Source organism: Pseudoliparis swirei, chromosome 21, assembly GCF_029220125.1.
Source record: "Pseudoliparis swirei isolate HS2019 ecotype Mariana Trench chromosome 21, NWPU_hadal_v1, whole genome shotgun sequence".
NCBI lineage: Eukaryota > Metazoa > Chordata > Actinopteri > Perciformes > Liparidae > Pseudoliparis > Pseudoliparis swirei.
The window spans coordinates 11,263,919-11,285,375 of NC_079408.1; the positions used below are offsets into that span (position 1 = coordinate 11,263,919).

The 21,457-nt window shown below is 43.0% G+C and overlaps 1 protein-coding gene across 1 annotated transcript; it reads left to right on the forward strand.

The window, feature by feature from the left end:
* Nucleotides 1-10,563: 10,563 nt before the first annotated feature.
* On the forward strand, nt 10,564-14,717 carry LOC130211864 (mucin-2-like). Its single transcript, XM_056442886.1, has 7 exons — nt 10,564-12,158; nt 12,274-12,338; nt 12,467-12,651; nt 12,941-13,317; nt 13,567-13,628; nt 13,724-13,872; nt 13,968-14,717. Exons 1-7 carry the CDS (start codon nt 10,566-10,568, stop codon nt 14,054-14,056), a joined length of 2,520 nt encoding a protein of 839 aa, XP_056298861.1. The 5' UTR covers nt 10,564-10,565; the 3' UTR covers nt 14,057-14,717.
* Nucleotides 14,718-21,457: the final 6,740 nt, after the last annotated feature.

Genomic DNA, 21,457 nt, shown 5'->3' on the forward strand with positions numbered 1-21,457 from the left:
GCGGATGAAAATTGATGGATGGATCTTGATGCATCAAAATGTTTCCATACATGATTTATTTTAAAGAAATGAAATTGGGCCTGTAGCAGCACCGAACACAGAAACACAGAATTCAGCATGGTTTTAATCATTTGACATAACAAGCTGCCCTTATTCACAAAATATGTTATCTTCGGACAAATCCCCTTGTTGTAGGCAATGAGTATTCAGCTCTCGTGGAAAAAAACCCGCTTTCTCGAATATGTGGTTAAACAACATTGACAAAGAGCACATTTATGGTGACGCGTTCGGTGCCAACAGATGTCCAGAAACTATATGTTTCACCTACAACAACTTTATTGTCTACAACAACCCCGGCACATACAACAACTCCCTCTCCGACAACAACTCACGCGCCTACAACAATTTGCATGCTTAAAACATCTCTGGCGCCTACAATTCCCACACAAACTCCAACTACACCACCGACAACAACGCTCACACTGACAAAAACTCCCACGCTTGCAACAACTCAAGCCCGACAACAACTCTGGCACCTACAACTGGTCTGGCTGCAACGTCAACTCCTGCTGCTACAACTAAAGCAACAACAACTGAAGTAAAACCATTACATCGCTCTCACCATTGTGTGAATACAGTTTTAGCTCTAGATTTCACTGAACTGGAGAATTCATGTTTAGGTTTCGCTTCACAACATGGCATGACATCACATTGCATAGCAATACCAAAGAGCATATCGTAAAGTATCTTAAATGAAATGAAGGAAGACATGTAGTTAATTTTGCGCTGCTGAACCGTAAACAAAAACGTTTTATAATCATGATATATATGGCATATATGTCAAAACATTAACCTGACAATTTTCTTATTCATATGAAGTGAATGCATGTATTTCGTACACATCAGTATTGTGTGAGGTTTTTTGTTTATACAATTTCAGAAACTTTACAATGATCACAATACAAAATCTTTCGAAAATGTAAATCTCTCGGGTGATGTTTTGCAATTTTGGTAGGTTAAGAGAAATGTATATCAGGACATGTTTAATGTCAGGGGCATTAACTAAACCAAACTTTATTTTAACACACAATTAAATCCTTCTGTGTGATTATCCTAACATAACATTTAACAATAGCACCCGGCAATCAGCCGCACTTAACCGTTGTTGTGCGAGTGAATCAGGATTGTTCATGGGAACTGGGAGTGCTGCATAGTTTACATTGAAAGATTCTTGCCTATTCCAACACTGGCTAGCTTCCTTCACGACAATATTAAAAGCAAATCTGAGATCTTTCAGATGTGTGTGATTCAATTCTAGTCCAGCAGCTTTCCAATACTTTGTTCTCTATAACTAGTTTCCCCATTTATGTCAACTGTTATTGTTAAGTCACCTGTTTTAATTATATAAAAGCTTTAAGTTAGACATCATTGAGGGCATGGTTACTTTGAGGTTAAACTTTTTTTTTAGAGTTTCAGTCAGCACCATCAGACTTGGAGCAAATACTCTAAGACAGCTACTTGCTACCTACAGCGGAAGCTCACTGACTCATAATGGGCACGTTTCAACTTTAGCACAAGTTAAAAATGTACTTTGGTTGATCCATCAATCAATTTTATGTCATTCATGCAGGTACAAGGGGTCTTAATTCAAATAAATTGTATGATCAACTGCAGTTTACTTGTTTTTATTTAATCATTATGCTGCATTTGTTAATTATAAAACAGCTTATCTTTTTCTATTTACATTGAAGATGAAAAAAAGGATATATTCAAAGTTCATTAATATTAGTGCTTTATGACTGGAACATATACAAAATGTGCACTTGCTTCAAAGAATATGAGGAAATAAAGATGAGATCCATCTCTTATGATGTGTCGATATAAATATGATTGTATTGTATCATCTATTTACATATTCATTGTCAAATAGACCTTCTTCTTGATTTCTTTCTTGCTTCATTACTGTGTCAATATTCCTTATTCATATCTTTGTTTTTACTGTCAAACTGGTAAAACTTCTTTCAACATTCACACGGGTAGAATTCACCAGCAATTCACAGGACAATAGAAGGCAGTGTGCTTTGATTTTAAGCCAAATAACTAACAGAATGAATGCTGAAGAAAAAGACAAGATATGAGTTACGTCATTAACCTCCATTCCATTTCAATATAAACACCTTCATAGATGTGGACTGTCACATTAGGTTAAAGGTTTGCACTGTGACTGATGTGACCTGGACTAAATTATAAGACACTGAAATAGTTCGAAATATTGAAAGCAGAAAGAGGAATAATTCATAACTTGTCATCATATATCTTATTATTTTGGGTAAGTACATACTTAAATCTATTGATTATTCATATGTCCACATAGATCCATACAAACTGAAAGGGGGATTGTTTTGCAAGAGTTGCTTAAAATTATATATTTATATATATATATAGCAAATAAGCATTTTAATTTTGTGCTGAAAAATACTGAACAAATCTGAAATAAAAATTATAGTTTTATACTTAAATTTGACGATCTCCTATTTCAATATTTACTTCGATATATACAAACATATATATTTGTTCATTAAAAAAACATAATTCAGCATGCTTTGAGTCATTTGACACAACAAGCTGCCTTTGTTTACAAAATAAATAATATAAACAAATACCCTTGTTCTAGGCAATATGCATTTAACTTTCGTAAAAAAGTAACCTTTACTGGAACATATGGTAGAACTATACAATGATAAAGAGTATGTTGTCATAGAAACACATGTCAAGTATACAACATGTTTACAGCCTGATATATGTTGTTCTCTATAACTAGTTTCCCCGTTTATGACAACTGTACATGATCTTAATTATTTTTCACTCACCTATTATTCGCGTTTTAATTATGTAAAAGCTTAATTGAGGGCGTGGTCACCTTGAGTGACAGGAGGGTAGTCTCAGTTCAATATTTTCCATTTTCGACGTGGCCAATAGCTGTAGCCTCACACTTTGAGCTTTATTTTTTCTGTTATCATGTCAATTTTTGAGAGGCAAGATCCAAGTCAAATTATAGAAAAGAGTAATTCTCTTCTATCAATGAGTAGATTTTTTGCTCAGGAGAGAGTTTAAACTAAATTTAGCAAAAATAAAACTTTAGTTACTCTTTAATTATGCCCTTATAGTACAATGTGTAGTATTAAACATTTTGGATTTAACATGGTAAATCCTAGAGAAAACCTAACTGTATGATCAACTGCAGTTTACTTATTTTTATTCAAACAATATGCTGCAATTGTGAATGAAAAATATTCAGTTTTTTAGGTATGGTAAAGGGAACTGGGCCTTCTCAAAAACATAATTAGCAGTCACTGGGAACAGTGACTGCTAATAATTAAATTAATTATCATTTGTTAAAATTTAAACACAAAGAGAATGACAAATAAAGGAAGAAGTTGATTCATGTATATATAGATTTATTTATTTAAAACATAATGTCTGGAGCGCAAAAAGGTTTTGACATCCATCCATCCATCCATTCTCATCCGCTTATTCCGGGGTCGGGTCGCGGGGGCAGCAGACCCAGCAGGTTGACCCAGACTTCCCTCTCGCCCGCGACACTTTCCAGCTCATTCTGGGGGATCCCGAGGCGTTCCCAGGCCAGCCGGGAGATATAATCTCTCCAGCGTGTCCTGGGTCTTCCCCGGGGTCTCCTCCCAGTAGGACGTGCCTGGAAAACCTCTAACGGGAGGCGACCAGGAGGCATCCGAATCAGATGCCCGAACCACCTCAGCTGACTCCTTTCGATGCGAAGGAGTAGCGGCTCGACTCCAAGCTCCCTCCTGATGTCCGAGCTCCTTACCCTATCTCTAAGGCTGAGCCCGGCCACCCTACGGAGGAAACTCATTTCGGCCGCTTGTATTCGCGACCTCGTTCTTTCGGTCACTACCCAAAGTTCATGACCATAGGTGAGGATTGGAACGTAGACCGACCAGTAAATTGAGAGCTTCGCCTTTCGGCTCAGCTCTCTCTTCGGCTCAGCTCTCTCTTCACCAAGACAGACCGGTACAGCGCCTGTTTTACTGCTGCAGCTGCACCGATCCGCCTGTCGATCTCCCGCTCCATCTTACCCTCACTCGTGAACAAGACCCCGAGATATTTGAACTCCTTCGCTTGGGGCAGGCACTCTGTCCCCACCTGGAGGGAGCAATCCACCGGTTTCCGGCAGAGCACCATGGCCTCAGATTTGGCGGTGCTGACTCTCATCCAGCCTTCACACTCGGCAGCAACACGTCCCAGTGAGTGCCGGAGGTCATGGTCTGAGGATGCTAACAGGACCACATCATCTGCAAACAGAAGAGGCGATCCCAAGACCCCAAACCTGACCTGCTCCACCCCAGGGTGCGCCTAGATATCCTGTCCATGAAAATCACAAACAGGACCGGTGATAAAGGGCAGCCCTGGCGGAGACCAACACCCACCGGGAACGTGTCTGACTTACTGCCGAGGATGCGAACACAGCTCCTACTGCAGGCGTACAGAGACCGGATAGCCCGTAACGGGTCCGGAACCCCATACCCGCAGCACCCCCACAACAATTCCCGAGGGACCCGGTCGAAAGCCTTCTCCAAGTCCACAAAACACATGAAGACTGGTTGGGCAAACTCCCAGGACCCCTCTAGGACCCTTGCGAGGGTGAAGAGCTGGTCCACAGTTCCACGACCGGGACGGAATTCGCACTGCTGGTCTTGAATCCGAGGTTCGACCAGCGGTCGGAGCCTCCTTTCCAGTACCCTGGCATAAACTTTCCCAGGAGGCTGAGAAGTGTGATTCCACGATAGTTCGAGCACACTCTCCGGTCCCCTTTTGAAAATGGGAACCACCACCCGGTCTGCCAGTCCAAGAGCACTGTCCCTGACCCCCATGCGACATTGAAGAGGCGTGTCAGCCAAGACAGCCCAACAATGTCCAGCGCCTTCAGCATCTCAGGGCGGATCTCATCCACCCCTGGCGCCTTGCCACCAAGGAGCTTTTTAACAACCTTAGCGGCCTCTGCCAGGGATATTGGTGCGACCCCCCCCAAGTCTACAGGCACTGCCCCCTCCAGAGGGGACATGTTGGCCGGATTTAGGAGTTCCTCAAAGTATTCTTTCCACCGTCCGACGATGTCCCCTGTCCGGGTCAGCAGCTCCTCCCCATGCTGAGAACAGCCTGGGGTTGACCCTGCTTTCCCTTCCTGAGCCGTCGGACGGTTTGCCAGAACCTCTTTGAGGCCGACCGAAAGTCCTTCTCCATGGCCTCCCTGAACTCCTCCCATGCCCGAGTTTTTGCTTCCACGACCACCGCAGCTGCAGCCCTTCTGGCCTGCCGGTACCTGTCAGCTGCTTCAGGAGACCCCTGGGCCAGCCAGGCCCGGTAGGCCTCCTTCTTCAGCTTGACGGCTTCCCTGACCCCCGGTGTCCACCACCGGGTTCTTGGGTTGCCGCTGCGACAGGCACCGATGACCTTCCGACCACAGCTCCTGTCGGCCGCTTCCACAATAGAGGCTTTGAACATGGTCCACTCGGATTGCATGTCCCCAATTCCCTCGGGATGTGTGAGAAGTTCATCCAGAGGTGGGAGTTGAAGACCTCCCGGACAGGGTCCTCGACCAGACGTTCCCAGTTCACCCGCACTACACGTTTGGGCTTGCCAGGTCTCTCTGGCCGACTCCCCTGCCATCTGATCCAACTCACCACCAGGTGGTGATCAGTTGACAGCTCTGCTCCTCTCTTCCCGAGTGTCCAAGACATACGGCCGCAGATCAGATGATACGATTATAAAGTCGATCATCGATCTCCGGCCTAAGGTGTTCTGGTACCAAGTACACTTATGAACCACCTTATGTTCGAACATGGTGTTCGTTATAGACAAGCAGTAGCTAGCACAGAAGTCCAATAACAGAACACCGCTCGGGTTCAGATCGGGCAAGCCGTTCCTCCCAATCACTCCCCGCCAGGTTTCTCTGTCATTTCCCACGTGAGCGTTGAAGTCTCCCAGGAGAACTATGGAGTCGGCAGGCGGTGCCCTCTCCAGGACCCCTCGCACCAACTCCAAGAAGGCCGGATACTCTGAACTGTGGTTTGGTGCATAAGCACAAACCACAGTCAGAGCTTTACTCCCCGCAACCCGTAGGCGCAGGGAGGCGACCCTCTGCCTCCGGGGCAAACTCCAACACGGCAGCGCTCAGCCGGGGGCTTGTGAGTATCCCCACTCCCGCCCGGCGCCTCTCACCCTGGGCAACTCCAGAAAAGAAGAGAGTCCAACCCTTCTCCAGGAGCTTGGTTCCAGAGCCAGCGCTGTGCATGGAGGTGAGCCCAACTAGATCTAGTTGGTACTGCTCCACCTCCCGCACCAGCTCCGGCTCCTTCCCCGCTAGCGAGGTGACGTTTCACGTCCCTAGAGCTAGTCTATGTCGCCCGCGATCGGCTCGCCCAGGTCCCCTGCCCAGCCTGCCGCCCGGTCTACATAGCACCCGACCCCGATGATTGTCCCTGCGGGTGGTGGGTCCACAGGGTTGCTGCTCGATGTCGTTTCTTCGGGCTGAGCCCGACCGGGCCCCATAGGTGAAAGCCCGGCCACCAGACGCTCGCCGACGAGCTCCCCTCCTGGGTCTGGCTCCGGGAGGGTGCCCCGGTTTCCCTTGTCCGGGCGAGGTAGCTGAAGCTCAAGTGCTGCTATTCATCAGGGTTTTTGAACCGCTCTTAGTCTGGACTCTCACCCGAGACCTGTTTGCCTTGGCAGACCCTACCAGGGGCTAATGCCCCGGACAACATAGCTCCCGGGATCACTGAGCCTCTCAAACTCCTCCACCACGTTAAGGTGGTGATTCACGGAGGAGGTTTTGACATAATATGTTTCTAAAAATTTTTCTGTATTGTTTAATTTTAGAGACTCAAAATAAAAAAAGATGGATGTCAGAAAGATAGTTTCGATTATCCTGATTCTGATAGGTAAGTTTTTTGATGTTAAATCCAATGCTTTTGAAGTTTGTTCATGAAATACAGTTAAAAGCCCTTGCCAACATCTCATTGAATGTTTCTTGTAAAAACAGTGGGACAAAAAACAGTGTAATCAAATACAACAACTCCAGCCGTGACAACAACTCTCGTACAGACTACAACTCCCACGCCGATAACAACTCTCGAGCCGACAACTGCTGGACCGAAAACAAGTGCGCCGACAACAACTCTGAACTCTACATTAAATCCAGCGCAGACAACAACTAGTACACCTACAACAGCATCCACGGCCAAAACAACTCTGTCACCTCCAACAACTCCGGCACCTACAAAAACTCCCACATTGACAACAACTCTGGTACCTACAACAACTCCCCCACCAACAACAACTTCCGCGTCAACAACAAATACAGCACCCACAACAACTCCCACACTGACAACCACTTTGGCGCCTACAACAACTGCCGCAATGACAAAAACGATGATACCTACAACAACTTCCGCACCGACAACAACTCTTGAACCCACAACAACTCTTGCGCCAACAACAACACCCTCAGTGACAACAACTAAGGCACCGACAACAACACCCTCAGTGACAACAACTAAGGCACCGACAACAACACCCTCAGTGACAACAACTAAGGCACCAACAACAACTCCAACTCCGACAACAACACCGCCACCTACAACCACTTCCACACTGATAACAACTCCGGCACCCACACAAACTGCCTCAATGACAACAACTGAGGCACACACAACAACTTCCACACCGACAACAACTACCGCGCTATTAACAACTGCCACCGCAACAATAACTCCAGCACCTACTTCAACTCCCGCGCTGACAACAATTACAATACCAACAACAACAGGGGCACCTACAACAACTTCCACACCGACAACAACCCTGGAACCTACAACAACTTCTTCGCTGACAACAACAGCGGCACTTACAACAACTCCCCCGCCAACAACAACTCCCACGTCAACAACAAATACAGCACCCACAACAACTCCCACACTGACAACCACTTTGGCGCCTACAACAACTCCAATACCGACAATGACTACCCCGCCATCATCAACTGCCACTGCAACAAAAACTCCAGCACCTACAACAACTCCCGTGCCGACAATAACTCCTATACCAACAACAACAGGGGCACCTACAATAACTTCCGAACTGACAACAACTCTTGAACCCACAACAACTCTTGCGCCGACAACAACACCCTCAGTGACAACAACTAAGGCACCAACAACAACTCCCACACCGACAATAACACCACCACCTACAACCACTCCCACACTGATAACAACTCCGGCACCAACACAAACTGCCTCAACGACAACAACTGAGGCACACACAACTCCCACATCGACAACAACTCCAATACCAACAACAACAGGGGCACCTACAACAACTTCCACACTGACAACGACCCTGGAACCCACAACAACTCCTGCGCCGACAACACCCTCAGTGACAACAACTCCAGCACCTCCATCAACTCCCGCACCTACATCAACTTTGGCACCAACAACAACTCCATCTCCGACAACAACTGCGGCGCCTACAACAACTCATGCAACCGCAACAACTCCTGCGCTGACACCAACAGCGGCACCCACAACAACTCCCACATCGACATCAACCCTGGCACCCACAACAACTCCTTCACCAACAACAACTCCATCACCAACAACAACTCCCTCACCGACAACAACTGCTGTGTCTACAACAACTCATGCAACTGCAACAACTCCTGCGCTGACAACAACAGCAGCACCCACAACAACTCCCACATCGACAACAACCCTGGCACCTACAACAACTCCCCCACCAACAACAACTGCCGCGCCAACAACAAATACAGCACCCACAACAACTCCCACACCAACAACAACACCAGCACCCACAACAACTCCCGCACTGATAACAACTCCGGCACCCACAACAACTCCCTCAGCGACAACAACTGAGGCTCCCACAGCAACTCCCACACCGACAACCACTCTAGTGCCTACAACAATTCCCATGCCGACAACAACTTCTGCCGCAATGACAACAACGACAATACCTACAAAAACTCCAGCACAGACAATAACTTCCGCACCGACAACAACCCTGGAACCCACAACAACTGTTGTGCCGACAACAACTCGTGCGGCTACTACAACTCCTGCGCCGACAAAAACACCCTCAGTGACAACAACTAAGGCACCAACAACAACTGCCATATCAACAACAACTGCCGCACTGACATCTCCATCAACGACAACAACTCCTTCGCCGACAACAGCAACTGCAGCGCCAACAACAACTCATGCACCCGCAACAACTCCTGAACCGACAGCAACTCAAGCATCTACAACAACTGCCGCACCGACAGGAACTCCGGCACCTACAACAACTCCCGCATCTACAAAGACTCCATCACTGACAACAACTACCACGCTGACATCAACTCTGGCACCCACAACAACTCCATCATCTACAACAGGGGTTCCCAAACTTTTCAGACCACGCACCCCCTTCTACATCCCGACCGGGTTCACGCATCCCCCACACCTTAAAAAAACACAACAGAATGCAAGAATTGTTGACGGGATGCGCGTTATGGAAGCGGCGCTGGGCTTAGCCCAGAAGAGTGAAGCAGCGAAATTTGTAGACATAGAAACACTCTCAGACAGCAGCTTGCTGTTACGTGCGCCTGCTGCCAGTCTGACTCCGCTGCTTTGGGTGAATGACGTCACGTGCGACCTGGAGGTGTTAACCACTTGTGCCAAATCTTTTTAAATTTTTAATTAACATTCGGGGCGAATTAAAAAACATCCGGGGCTTTGGCCCCGGGTTTTTTAGCCTAGGGACGCCACTGGTTAAGACCGAAATGACACTTGAGAGCCCTGAGAATGTTTAATATTAATTATTACACCATTAGACCACCATTACATTTTTCCTCTCGCGCACCCCCTAGAGGCAGCTCGCGCACCCCCAGGGGTGCGCGCACCACACTTTGGGAATCCCTGATCTACAACAACTCTGACACCTACAACAACTCCCACAAAGAGATCAACTCTGGCACCCAGATCAACTCCAGTGCCAACAACTCCGACACCTTCAACAACTCAAGCAACTCCTGTTACCACTACAACAGATGAAGCAGTCATAACAAAGCAAATGACTTTCAGATCTCCAGGAGAGACATTCACAACTGACTTGCTGAATCCATCCTCTGCAGCATTTCAAGCGCGAGCCACATTGCTAGAGTCAACAGTAAGTAAAAGATGAAAGATAAGTTTCTGTTTCAAAATTTACAGCAAAAAAGGTGTAAGTAAAAAAACACAAGCAAATGAAATAAATGTAGTAACACATGATTTTCTTGTATTTCTGCAGCTTGGACCTTTCTACGAAGAGGTTTTTCCTTCGTTCCGCACCATCACGGTGAATTCATTCAGGTAATTTGTTTATGTTTTGATGATACAATCCGAAGAGCACTGATCAAGAATGTATACGAATGAAACAATATATTATTTTGTAATTTCTTTTGCAGTGAAGGATCAGTCATCCAAAACATGGACATTACATTTTCATCAACATCTGCTCCTGATGATACTGAGGTTGGAAATGTTTTGGTGGGAGCAGTTTCAAACATCTCAGCCTTCAGCGTTGACACAACCTCCATTTCTGTAACAACTGCAGCACCTACAACAACTACAGTGCCTACAACAACTGCCACTCCGACAGCAACTCTGGCACCTACAACAACTTCAGCACCTACATCAACAAGTCATTTACCCACAACAACTCCAGTGCCAAAAACAACAACTGCAGCACTTACAATAACTCCGGCACCCACAACAAGTCCAGCACCTACATCAACTCTGGCACCCACAACAACTCCGGCACCTACATCAACTCTGGCACCCACAACAACTCCGGCACCTACATCAACTCCCGCACAAACAAGTCCTTTACCCACAACAACTCCAGTGCCAACAACAACTGCTACTCTGACATCAACTCTGGCACCTACAACAACTCCGGCACCTACATCAACTCCCGCACAAACAAGTCCTTTACCCACAACAACTCCAGTGCCAACAACAACTGCTACTCTGACAGCAACTCTGGCACCTACAACAAGTCCAGCACCTACATCAACTCTGGCAACCACATTAGCTCCCACACCTTCAACAACTCACACACCTACATCAACTTTGTCACCTACAACAACTCCTAAAACGACAACAACCAGGGCACCTACAATAACTCTGAATCCCACAACAACTCCCTCAGCGACAAGAACTAAGGCACCCACAACAACTCATACACTGACAACAACTCTGGTACTTACAACAACTCCTGAGCAGATGAAAACTCCTGCACCCACAACAACTCTTGAGCCGACAACAACTACGGCAGCAACATCAACTCCAGCAACGACAACAACTGCAGCGGTGATAACATCTGCAGCGGTGACAACAACAGTGTATCCTACAACAACTGCCACACCAACAACAACTCCGGTACTAACAACAACTCCTGCGCCGACAACAACACTGTCATCTACAACAATTCCCGTGCCAACAACTACAGTGCCTACATCAACTCCAGCACAGACAACAACTCCGGCACCCACAACAACTCCCTCAGCGACAACAACTGAGGCTCCCACAGCAACTCCCACACCGACAACCACTCTGGTGCCTTCAACAATTCCCATGCCGACAACAACTTCTGCCGCGATGACAACAACGACAATACCTGCAAAAACTCCAGCACAGACAATAACTTCCGCACCGACAACAACCCTGGTACCCACAACAACTGTTGTGCCGACAACAACCCTGGCACACATTACAACTCTTGAGCAGACAACTACTCCTGCACCGACAATAACTCCGGCACCTATGACAACTCTCGAGCTGATATCAACTAGTGCGCCAACAACAAATGCCACACCGACAACAAATGCCACACCGACAACAAATGCCACACCTATAACAACTCCCGCTCCAACAACAACTCCAGCGTCGACAACATCTTTTGTAGCTCCCCCAACAGTTGTGATCCTCTCAACAAACTTGGATGAACTATTTTTAGAGGAACACAATAACAGAAGCAGCCCGCAATTCATTGAGCTTGAGCGAAGAGTCATAGAAGTGGTTTGTACTTACTCTAATTGTGTTTCTGTTTGTTGTTTTTTGCAGTTTTTCAGTTTATTTGAAGCTTACCCAATTTGAAGTTTGTTCATTCTTTCTATTTTCTTTATTCCCACAGTATAATTTCATCTTCACTCTTGAATATGGCGATCTTTTCAACCACTCTTTTGTTGTTCAGTTCAGGTAATATTTTCCATGTTAAGACTCCTATATTTAAATGTTTAAACGACACACAACATTTAATACTACACATACTCATAAGTTACTAATGTCAATATAATTTGATACATTTATTTTCTTTCTTGATGTAGCCAAGCTTCAAACCGAACACGAGCGGGTCAAACTAATGCAAAGGTCGGGGTTGTGTTTGCTAAAACTAATTCGACTCAAGAAATCCCTCAGGCTGCAGATGTTGCAAAAATCTTAGTAGCCGCTGTGTCGAACCCAAACAGTACCTTCAACATCACTCTTGATGCCGCTTCCATCACTGTACATCGTAAGTAAACACTAAGCCTGCATTTCACTCCTATGGTTGTTAACGGAAAGAAGTATATCCTATGTCATTTGTAATTAATCCATCAGAGTCGGTGAGTTAGTGTGTCTCCTTCCCTGATCTTTTTTTGTACAAATTGCTGCTTTGACAATGAGCATTCAAATTCATAATTACCATGAAGTCTCCTGTGAAATTAACTGTGACTTAGCAAAAATATACTCATGTTGTAATATGTTTGTTTGTTCAAGAGAACGCTACCATTATTCACTATTCCATCTTTTTCTTACTAAAGAAACAACTACATTAAATTTCACAACTGCATCCCCCACCATTGCTGCAACTACAGCTGCCAGAGTTGCAACGACAGCCGACAGTGTTGCAACTACAGCTGCCAGTGTTGCAACTACAGCCGCCAGTGTTGCAACTACATCTGCCAGTGCTGCAACTACAGCTGCCAGTGTTGCAACTACATCTGCCAGTGTTGCAACTACAGCTGCCGATGTTGCAACTACAGCTAAGAGTGCTACAACTACAGTTACCACTACAACTGCTGAAGCAGTCACAACAGCACAATTGACTTTCAGATCTCCAGCAGAAACATTTACAAGTGACTTGTTGAATCCATCATCTGCAGCGTTTCAAACGCGAGCCGCATTGCTTGAGTCAACAGTAAGTAATAAATGATAAATAGTTTCCTCTTTCAAAATTCACAGCAAAAGAAGGGGCATTTTATTCCTGGTGTCGAGTTTTCATATTCAAAACTATTGAACACAGACAAATTATCGGGTCGTCATTGAGAAAATTGGAATAGGTTTACTACCGGCAGTTGTAGGTGAATTAAAAAGGCAAGGCATAAGTTAAGAAACACAAGCAAATTAAATAAATGGAGTAAAAAAATATTTTATTGTATTTCTGCAGCTTGGACCTTTCTATAAAGAAGCTTTTTCTTCATTCCGCACCATCACGGTGAATTCATTCAGGTAATTTGTTAACGTTATGACGATAAAATCCTAAGAGCACTGATCATGAATTTATACGAATTAAACAATATAACATTTCTTAATTCCTTTTGCAGTAATGGATCAATCATCCAAATCATTGGCCTTGGATTTTCATCAACATCTGCTCCTAATGGTACTCAGATTGGAAATGTTTTGGTCGGAGCAGCTTCAAACATCACAGCCTTCAGCATTGACATCAACTCCATTTCTGTGGATGGGACACGTAAGCAATATTAAATATTGCCTTTTTAAATATTATAGGTTTGTTTCTTTAATTTTGTAAACGAATGTCTTGTTTTCTTTCCTCAACCTTTACAGATGTTTCAAGTGGAGAAAGCCACAAGATCAGTCTCACCACCGCATCCTTCCTTGTGCTGATGTCATGGATCCTCTCAAGCCAACAATAGCATCATTGCTGAATACCATTTGAAATGCCATTATTGCATGACTGCCATCACTGGCATGACAAATGACTTCTTGATTCTTGTTAAAGAAGCCTTCTATAGCTTCAGATACAATTACAATATAATTGTATTTTGCAATGACTTACCATATGTATGACACTGGATTAGGTTGATGTTAATCTGAACATGTTTCTGGGTGGGAATGTCCAGGATCCTTCACTGAGCAGAATGACACAACAAGACTACCATTAAGCCCTGAGATGTAAAAAAAAAAGTGCTCTAGCAATATTTAATTGAATGACAGTGACACATGTTTTCTCATTTGTCACGTCAAAACGTAAACGAATACAGGTGGCCAAGTGTAATCAGTTAAATCATGCTCAACATCATATTGGAGAGCATATTGTAAAGGGAACATGTGTCTCAAGTTAATTAAAGGAACAACACTGCAGCTCATCATGAGTCGTGTAACCAACCATGAACCAAATAGGCCTAGAGTTATATTATCATTATATACATGGTCAACACATTGCACTGTCAATTAGTTTTATTTATTCAAGATGTATTTATATATTCATGTATAGCTGTATTCTGTGATTTCTAAATGTTTGTAGAATATTTGTCAGAAACTTTACAATGATCAGAATAAAAAGTCTTTGAAGAATTTAAATCATCTCTCGTGTAATGTTTTGCAAATTTGGTGGGAAGTGTATCAAGTAATGTTTAACTTCTTAAAATGAGCCTCAACTTTAGCTGTGTCACTGATTCAGGTTAGATACAAAAGAGAACTGGGAAAGGTGCAAAGTTTACTTACCTATGAGATTCTTATATCTATTCAAACACCACCGGACATGTTATCATTAAATGAGCTTAAAATGAACACCAGTATCACCTATTCATTTTAGAAATGGCTCTCACAAACAAGATTTAGCTTTACTTGAGGTAAATGAAAGGGAAACTTATAGAAACTGTCTCCATTGAGCGAGATGGAGTGATATTGTCCAAATGAGCATAAAATATCACTATGACCCTGACATTATGTCACTTTTGTTATCAAAGAGCAAAATCACTTTTTGACTAAACCAAACTATGAACTGTCTCTAATAATGGATATCGGGGCCCCCCCCAAAAAATTGCCGCATGCTGCGCACGCTCACATACCCCGTCTTACCACCCCCTTGGGGCTTAGTCCCCCCTTTCTTTGAATCCTACACACGCCCCTGGGTCTCAGTTGGCTCACCACAGCTCTCTGTTCTGCTTCTCAACACAGTTCCACTGGAGGTCCACCGCTTTTCCCATTTTTGACCTCGCCAATAGCTGTAGCCTCACACTTTGAGCTTCACTTTTCCTCTTATCATGTTATATTTGAAGGAAATACATGATTAGTACTTTATATAACAAAATATAACATCAACTGGGGCAGGGATCGAAACGCAGATCCCCGGATTGAAAGAGAAACCTACTAACCACTGAGCCACTGTCGCCCTATATAAAAAAGGAGGATGTCCATAGAGGTAGCGGAGATTGCTCCCTGTCAATTTTTGAGAGGCAAGATAATCGTCAAATTCTAAAAGAGATCTTTCATCACTAAGTGGATTGTTGGTTCAGATACAAGTGACTTTTTTTTTGCTCCGTCCCGATGCGCGCACACACAGAGATTTCAGGGGGGCGGGCCAATTTTTTTAATGTCATGCGATCTACCAATACTACACCGCGATCGACTGGTAGATCGCGATCGACATATTGAGCACCCCTGACCTACAGCTAAGAAGCTCACTAAATCATAATGGGCCCGTTTCAACTTTTGCAAAAGTAAAAAATTTACTTGTAATAATCGAGCAATCTATGTTATGTCATTCATCCAGGTACAAGGGGTGTTAATTTAAATGAGCTGTATAATTAACTGCAGTTTACTGGTTTTTATTTAATTAATTTGCTTCAATTGTTCATTACAAATGTTAAGTTTTCTTTCTATTGAATTTGAAGGTGGAAAAAAGTACTTCTACATATTTATAGTTCATTATGATTAGGGCTTTATGACTGGAACATATACAAAATGTACACTTGTTTCGAAGATACTTTTCAGATTTTATGTCGATATAAATGTGATTGTATTGTATAATCTATTTACAAATTTACTCTCAAATACATTTTGCAATATTTGTTCAGAATGTTTCAATATGTTTTTTCTTCTTGAAATATTTCTGCTCCATCACTATTCTATTCTTTATCTAGATCTGTTTTACTTTCATACTGGTATAACTTCTTTCAACATTCACATAGATGGAAGACACCATAAATACACAGGACAAAAGAAGGAAGTGTGCAATGATCTTTAGCCAGAGAACTGATAGATTGAATGCCGGTTATGTCATAAACCTTCATTCCTTTTCAACATAAAGACGTTCATACATGTGGGCTGTCACATAAGGGGAAAGGTTTGCACTGTGACAGATGTGACCTGGACTACATTATGAGACACTGAAATAGTTCAAAACATTGAAAGCAGAAAGAGAGGAAGAATTCATAACTTTTCATCTCATATCTAATCATTTTGGGTAAGTACACTATTAAATATATTGATAATACAGTCAGGACTTAGGTTCATACTAACTGAAAGGGGGATTGTTGGGAGGGTTGATTGTGCGTTAAGAAGGCAATTTTTTTTTAAATGACGGTTTTCTCAGCATCTTCACTCCTGGATTAAACACTGAACTAGCACTACCTACAGAAGTGACCATATTGGCCCATATAGGGCAAAGGTCAATATATATTACATTGGTTCCTCCATAAATACATGTAATGCCGCGTATCCACATCCAGTATGCTTTAATTAAATTATTTATATGCAAAGAATCATTTTAATATTGTGCTGAGAAGTACTGAAACAATGTGAAATAATTAATTATTGTTTTTTACTTTAAAGTAACATTATGCAACAATTGGACCTTAAAATAACAGCTTGAAAAAAATTGTGCCGCTACAATGACTTTTAATATGGCGATTTGCGCCTCCGCTATTGCCATCGGGGGTCTGTCGGGAAATAACTCCGCTATGTAGGATTCTGGGGCCGCCCGATCCGGGGCGGATGTACTTCGACCTGCTTTCTGGCAGTGATTACGCAATGTCAAATAGTGCAAGTCCACGCTCGCAGCTACAGTATAAGGGCGAAGCAAGCGAAGTCTCTCGTAATGAATTACACGTTCCAATGTAAATTATGAATATTTAGCTTTTTGGTGTTGTCAACAATATTGTATTCGATCACACGTACTCCACATTCAAACATTTAGAAAACAACGTATATAGGCTGAAAACGCGATCGGTATTTCATCTAAACTAAATGTTGTCATTCTCTTGGTTTTGTTAGCATTCATCTCCGATATCACAATGAATAAAACTATGCAGTTATATTTATGTAAAATCGTTGAATATTCTTACCTTATCGGTTGACATCATTTCTTGGTTTCTGACTTTGTCTGGTCATCAATACAAGTGTATGCGAGGCTGCATCTATAGTAACTGGGTATTTACGACACTGAAGTAAACGTTAAATACCTCCAAAACTGAAGGGTGCGCTAAAAGGGAAAAACTCCATAATGGGGCTTTAATTTGACTATCATCCATTTATATTTTTACTTCGATAATCTATATATACATATTTATATATAATAGGTTTGTTTATAAACACATTATTCAGCATGTTTTGAGTCATTTGACGTAACTGGCGGCCCTTGTTCACAAAATAATAATATAAAAAAATACCCTTGTTATAGGCAATAAGCATTCAACTTTCATAGACTTTCATACCTTTCATAAAGGTAGAGGAGGTACATTTTTGAGAGGCAAGATCAAGGTAAAATTATAAACAAGAGTAATTCTCTTCTATCAATTAGTAGATTATGTGTTCAGGAGAGAGTTTAAACCAACTAAAGCAAAAGTAAAACATTAAGTTAAACATTCGTTGTTACATAAATCCAAGTACAAGTGAAGTTAAATAAGAATACATTTAATATATATAGAGCGTTTTAAGGTACTTAAAGACATGCTTTATCCTCACATAATATTTCAATGGTTTGTAAAACCCAGGAGTTTTGCAAATAAAGTACATTTTGTAGTCTTAAAAATGTGATATTTAACGTGGTAAATATTAAAGAAAACCTGGATAATCAACAGCAGTTCACTTGTTTTTATTAAATCAATATAAGAGAATTGTTATTAAAACTATTCAGTTTTTTAGTTCAGGTGAAGGACACTGGGCCTTCTCCAGAACATAATGTTCCCAGTGACTGCTAATATATAAATTAATTATCGTTTGATGAAATGTAATCACAAAGGGAAAGGTTACTACAGAAAGAAGTTGATTGATGCATATATTGTTTTATTCATTTCTGATAGGTAAGTTCGATGTTAAACTAATGCTTTTGAAGGTTCTTTATAAAATACAGTTACAAAATAATTGTTACGGTAAAGTCCTTGCCAACATCTCATCCAATGTTTCTTGTAAAAACTCAAATCAGTGGCACATACAACAGCGACAATCACAACAACTGCGGCACCTTCAACAACTGCAGCACCTTCAACAACTGTGGCACCTACAACAACTGCGGCACCTACAACAACTCCAATGCCAACAACAACTGCGGCACCTTCAACAACTGTGGCACCTACAACAACTGCGGCACCTACAACAACTCCAATGCCAACAACAACTGTGGCACCTTCAACAACTGTGGCACCTACAACAACTGTGGCACCTTCAACAACTGTGGCACCTACAACAACTGTGGCACCTTCAACAACTGCGGCACCTTCAACAACAGCGGCACCTACAACAACTGTGGCACCTACAACAACTGTGGCACCTTCAACAACTGTGGCACCTACAACAACTGTGGCACCTTCAACAACTGTGGCACCTACAACAACTGTGGCACCTTCAACAACTGTGGCACCTACAACAACTGCGGCACCTTTAACAACAGCGGCACCTACAACAACTGCGGCACCTACAACAACTCCAATGCCAACAACAACTGCGACACCTCCAACAACTGTGGCACCTACAACAACTGCGGCACCTACAACAACTCCAATGCCAACAACAACTGTGGCATCTTCAACAACTGTGGCACCTACAACAACTGAGGCACCTACAACAACTTCAATGCCAACAACAACTGTGGCACCTTCAACAACTGCGGCACCTTCAACAACTCCAAAGCCAACAACTGCGGCACCTTCAACAACTGCGGCACCTACAACAACTGCGGCAGCAACAACAACTGCAGCACCTACAACAACTGCTGCAGCAACAACAACTGCGGCACCTTCAACAACTCCAATGCCAACAACAACTGCAGCACCTTCAACAACTCCAACGCCAACAATAACTGCGGCACTTTCAACAACTCTAATGCCAACAACAACTGAAGCACCTACAACAACTCCAATGCCAACAACAACAACTGCGGCACCTTCAACAACTGAAGCACCTACAACAACTCCAATGCCAACAACATCTGTAGCAACTTCAACAACTCCAATGCCTTCAACAACTTTTTTTACCACTACAACTGCTGAAGAAGTCATTACAAAGCAAATGTCTTTCAGACAACCAAATCAGAGACTATACAAACATCAGCAACATTTACAACAGAGCAACTCACAGCAACAAAACCAATTGAGGAGTCAACGGCAATTCACAACCCAACAACACATAGTGCATCAGTGATTTCTACCACACAAAGTACACCACCTATGAACACAGCAATTACAACACAAACAGGAGCAACTGTGGAAACAGTGTCCACAACTCCATCAACAACATATATTCCATTGACAACAGAATCACCAACAACACAAACACAAAGTACAGTTTTAACCACAACATCAGCAACTTCAGCAGAAGCTTCACTGTCTGGAACAACCAAATCAGAGACTTCAACAACATCAACAACATTTACAACAGAGCAACTCACAGCAACAAAACCAACTGAGGAGTCAACGGCAATTCACAACCCAACTACACATAGTGCATCAGTGATTTCAACCACACAAAGTACACCAGCTATGAACACAGCAATTACAACACAAACAGGAGCAACTGTGGAAACAGTGTCCACAACTTTATCAACAACATATATTCCATTGACAACAGAATCACCAACAACACAAACACAATTTACGGTTGTAACCACAACATCAGCAACTTCAGCAGAAGCTGCGACATCTGTAACAACCAAATCAGTGATTTCAACCAGTACACCACCTCTGGACACAGCAATTACAACACAAACAAGAGCAATGGAGGAAACAGTGTCCACAGTAAATTCACTTCAGACCGACCAGACTACAAATGTCGGAGGAACCGTGATGCCTGTATCAACAGATGGGACACCTACCCAAAGTCTAGGAACTCCTATTGATGAAAATAACACTTTAACGGTTACGCCAACGAACATGTCAACTTTGCTATCCAGCTACATGGACTTGCAACTCAAACCACATCATCCAACTCACAACAAACGGTGACCGTTATGACAGAAGTGGCCACGGACTCAAGTTCACTTCTGCCTTGGTCATTTCCCCCGGATGCATCAACTCTAAATCCTGCTAAAGCCAACACAACACAGCAGCAAGCTGATCCTAACTCTGCTCCCTTATCTGGAGGAAATACAGTATTTTTCAAATATAGCCCCAACATTGCTGCTGTGAGGCCCCTTGACTTTGATTACCCAACTGTGATATGGACCATATTCCAAGTTTCGGGTGCTGTCATTGCCGACTCTGAAGAGATAAATGAGCCAGATCAGAACAACACAAATTAGGTAATTATAAACATTTTTATGGAGTAGTTTAACATGTTGGGAAACACATTTCTTTCTTTTCAATGAGAATAATAATATCACTCTCACACTTGTAATGCTACAGCCTGCAGACGATGAGCTTAACATAAAGAATGGCTATGTCCAACGGTAAAAAAAATCAGCCTAATTGACGTCAAGTGATACTTAGTGCTTTAGAGGTGCATGTAGCAGACAGCAAACTTCAGTTCTGAAATGTCAGGCCAATGTATTAGTTCCTAAACGTCATTATTTTTAATCGCCAGCAGAGTATGACTCCTCTGGTTGCAAAAATAAGTTAGATTGTATAAAAGTCTATAAATGATCCTACTCAGTAAACATTTATACACAGTTAATAGTCTCAATTGTAAGTTTCAAGTTCAATATAGCAAGAGTACATAATGATCCCATTTAGAGTAAAATTGACGATGTATAAGGGTATCATTTATAGTGCCCACCTTGTGACAGTTTATGGCTGGTAGGCTAATTGTGTTACCTTCGGACAGAATCTACTGGTTTCCACCATTTCCAGGTTTTTGCGAAACTCAGCCAACTGGTTGCT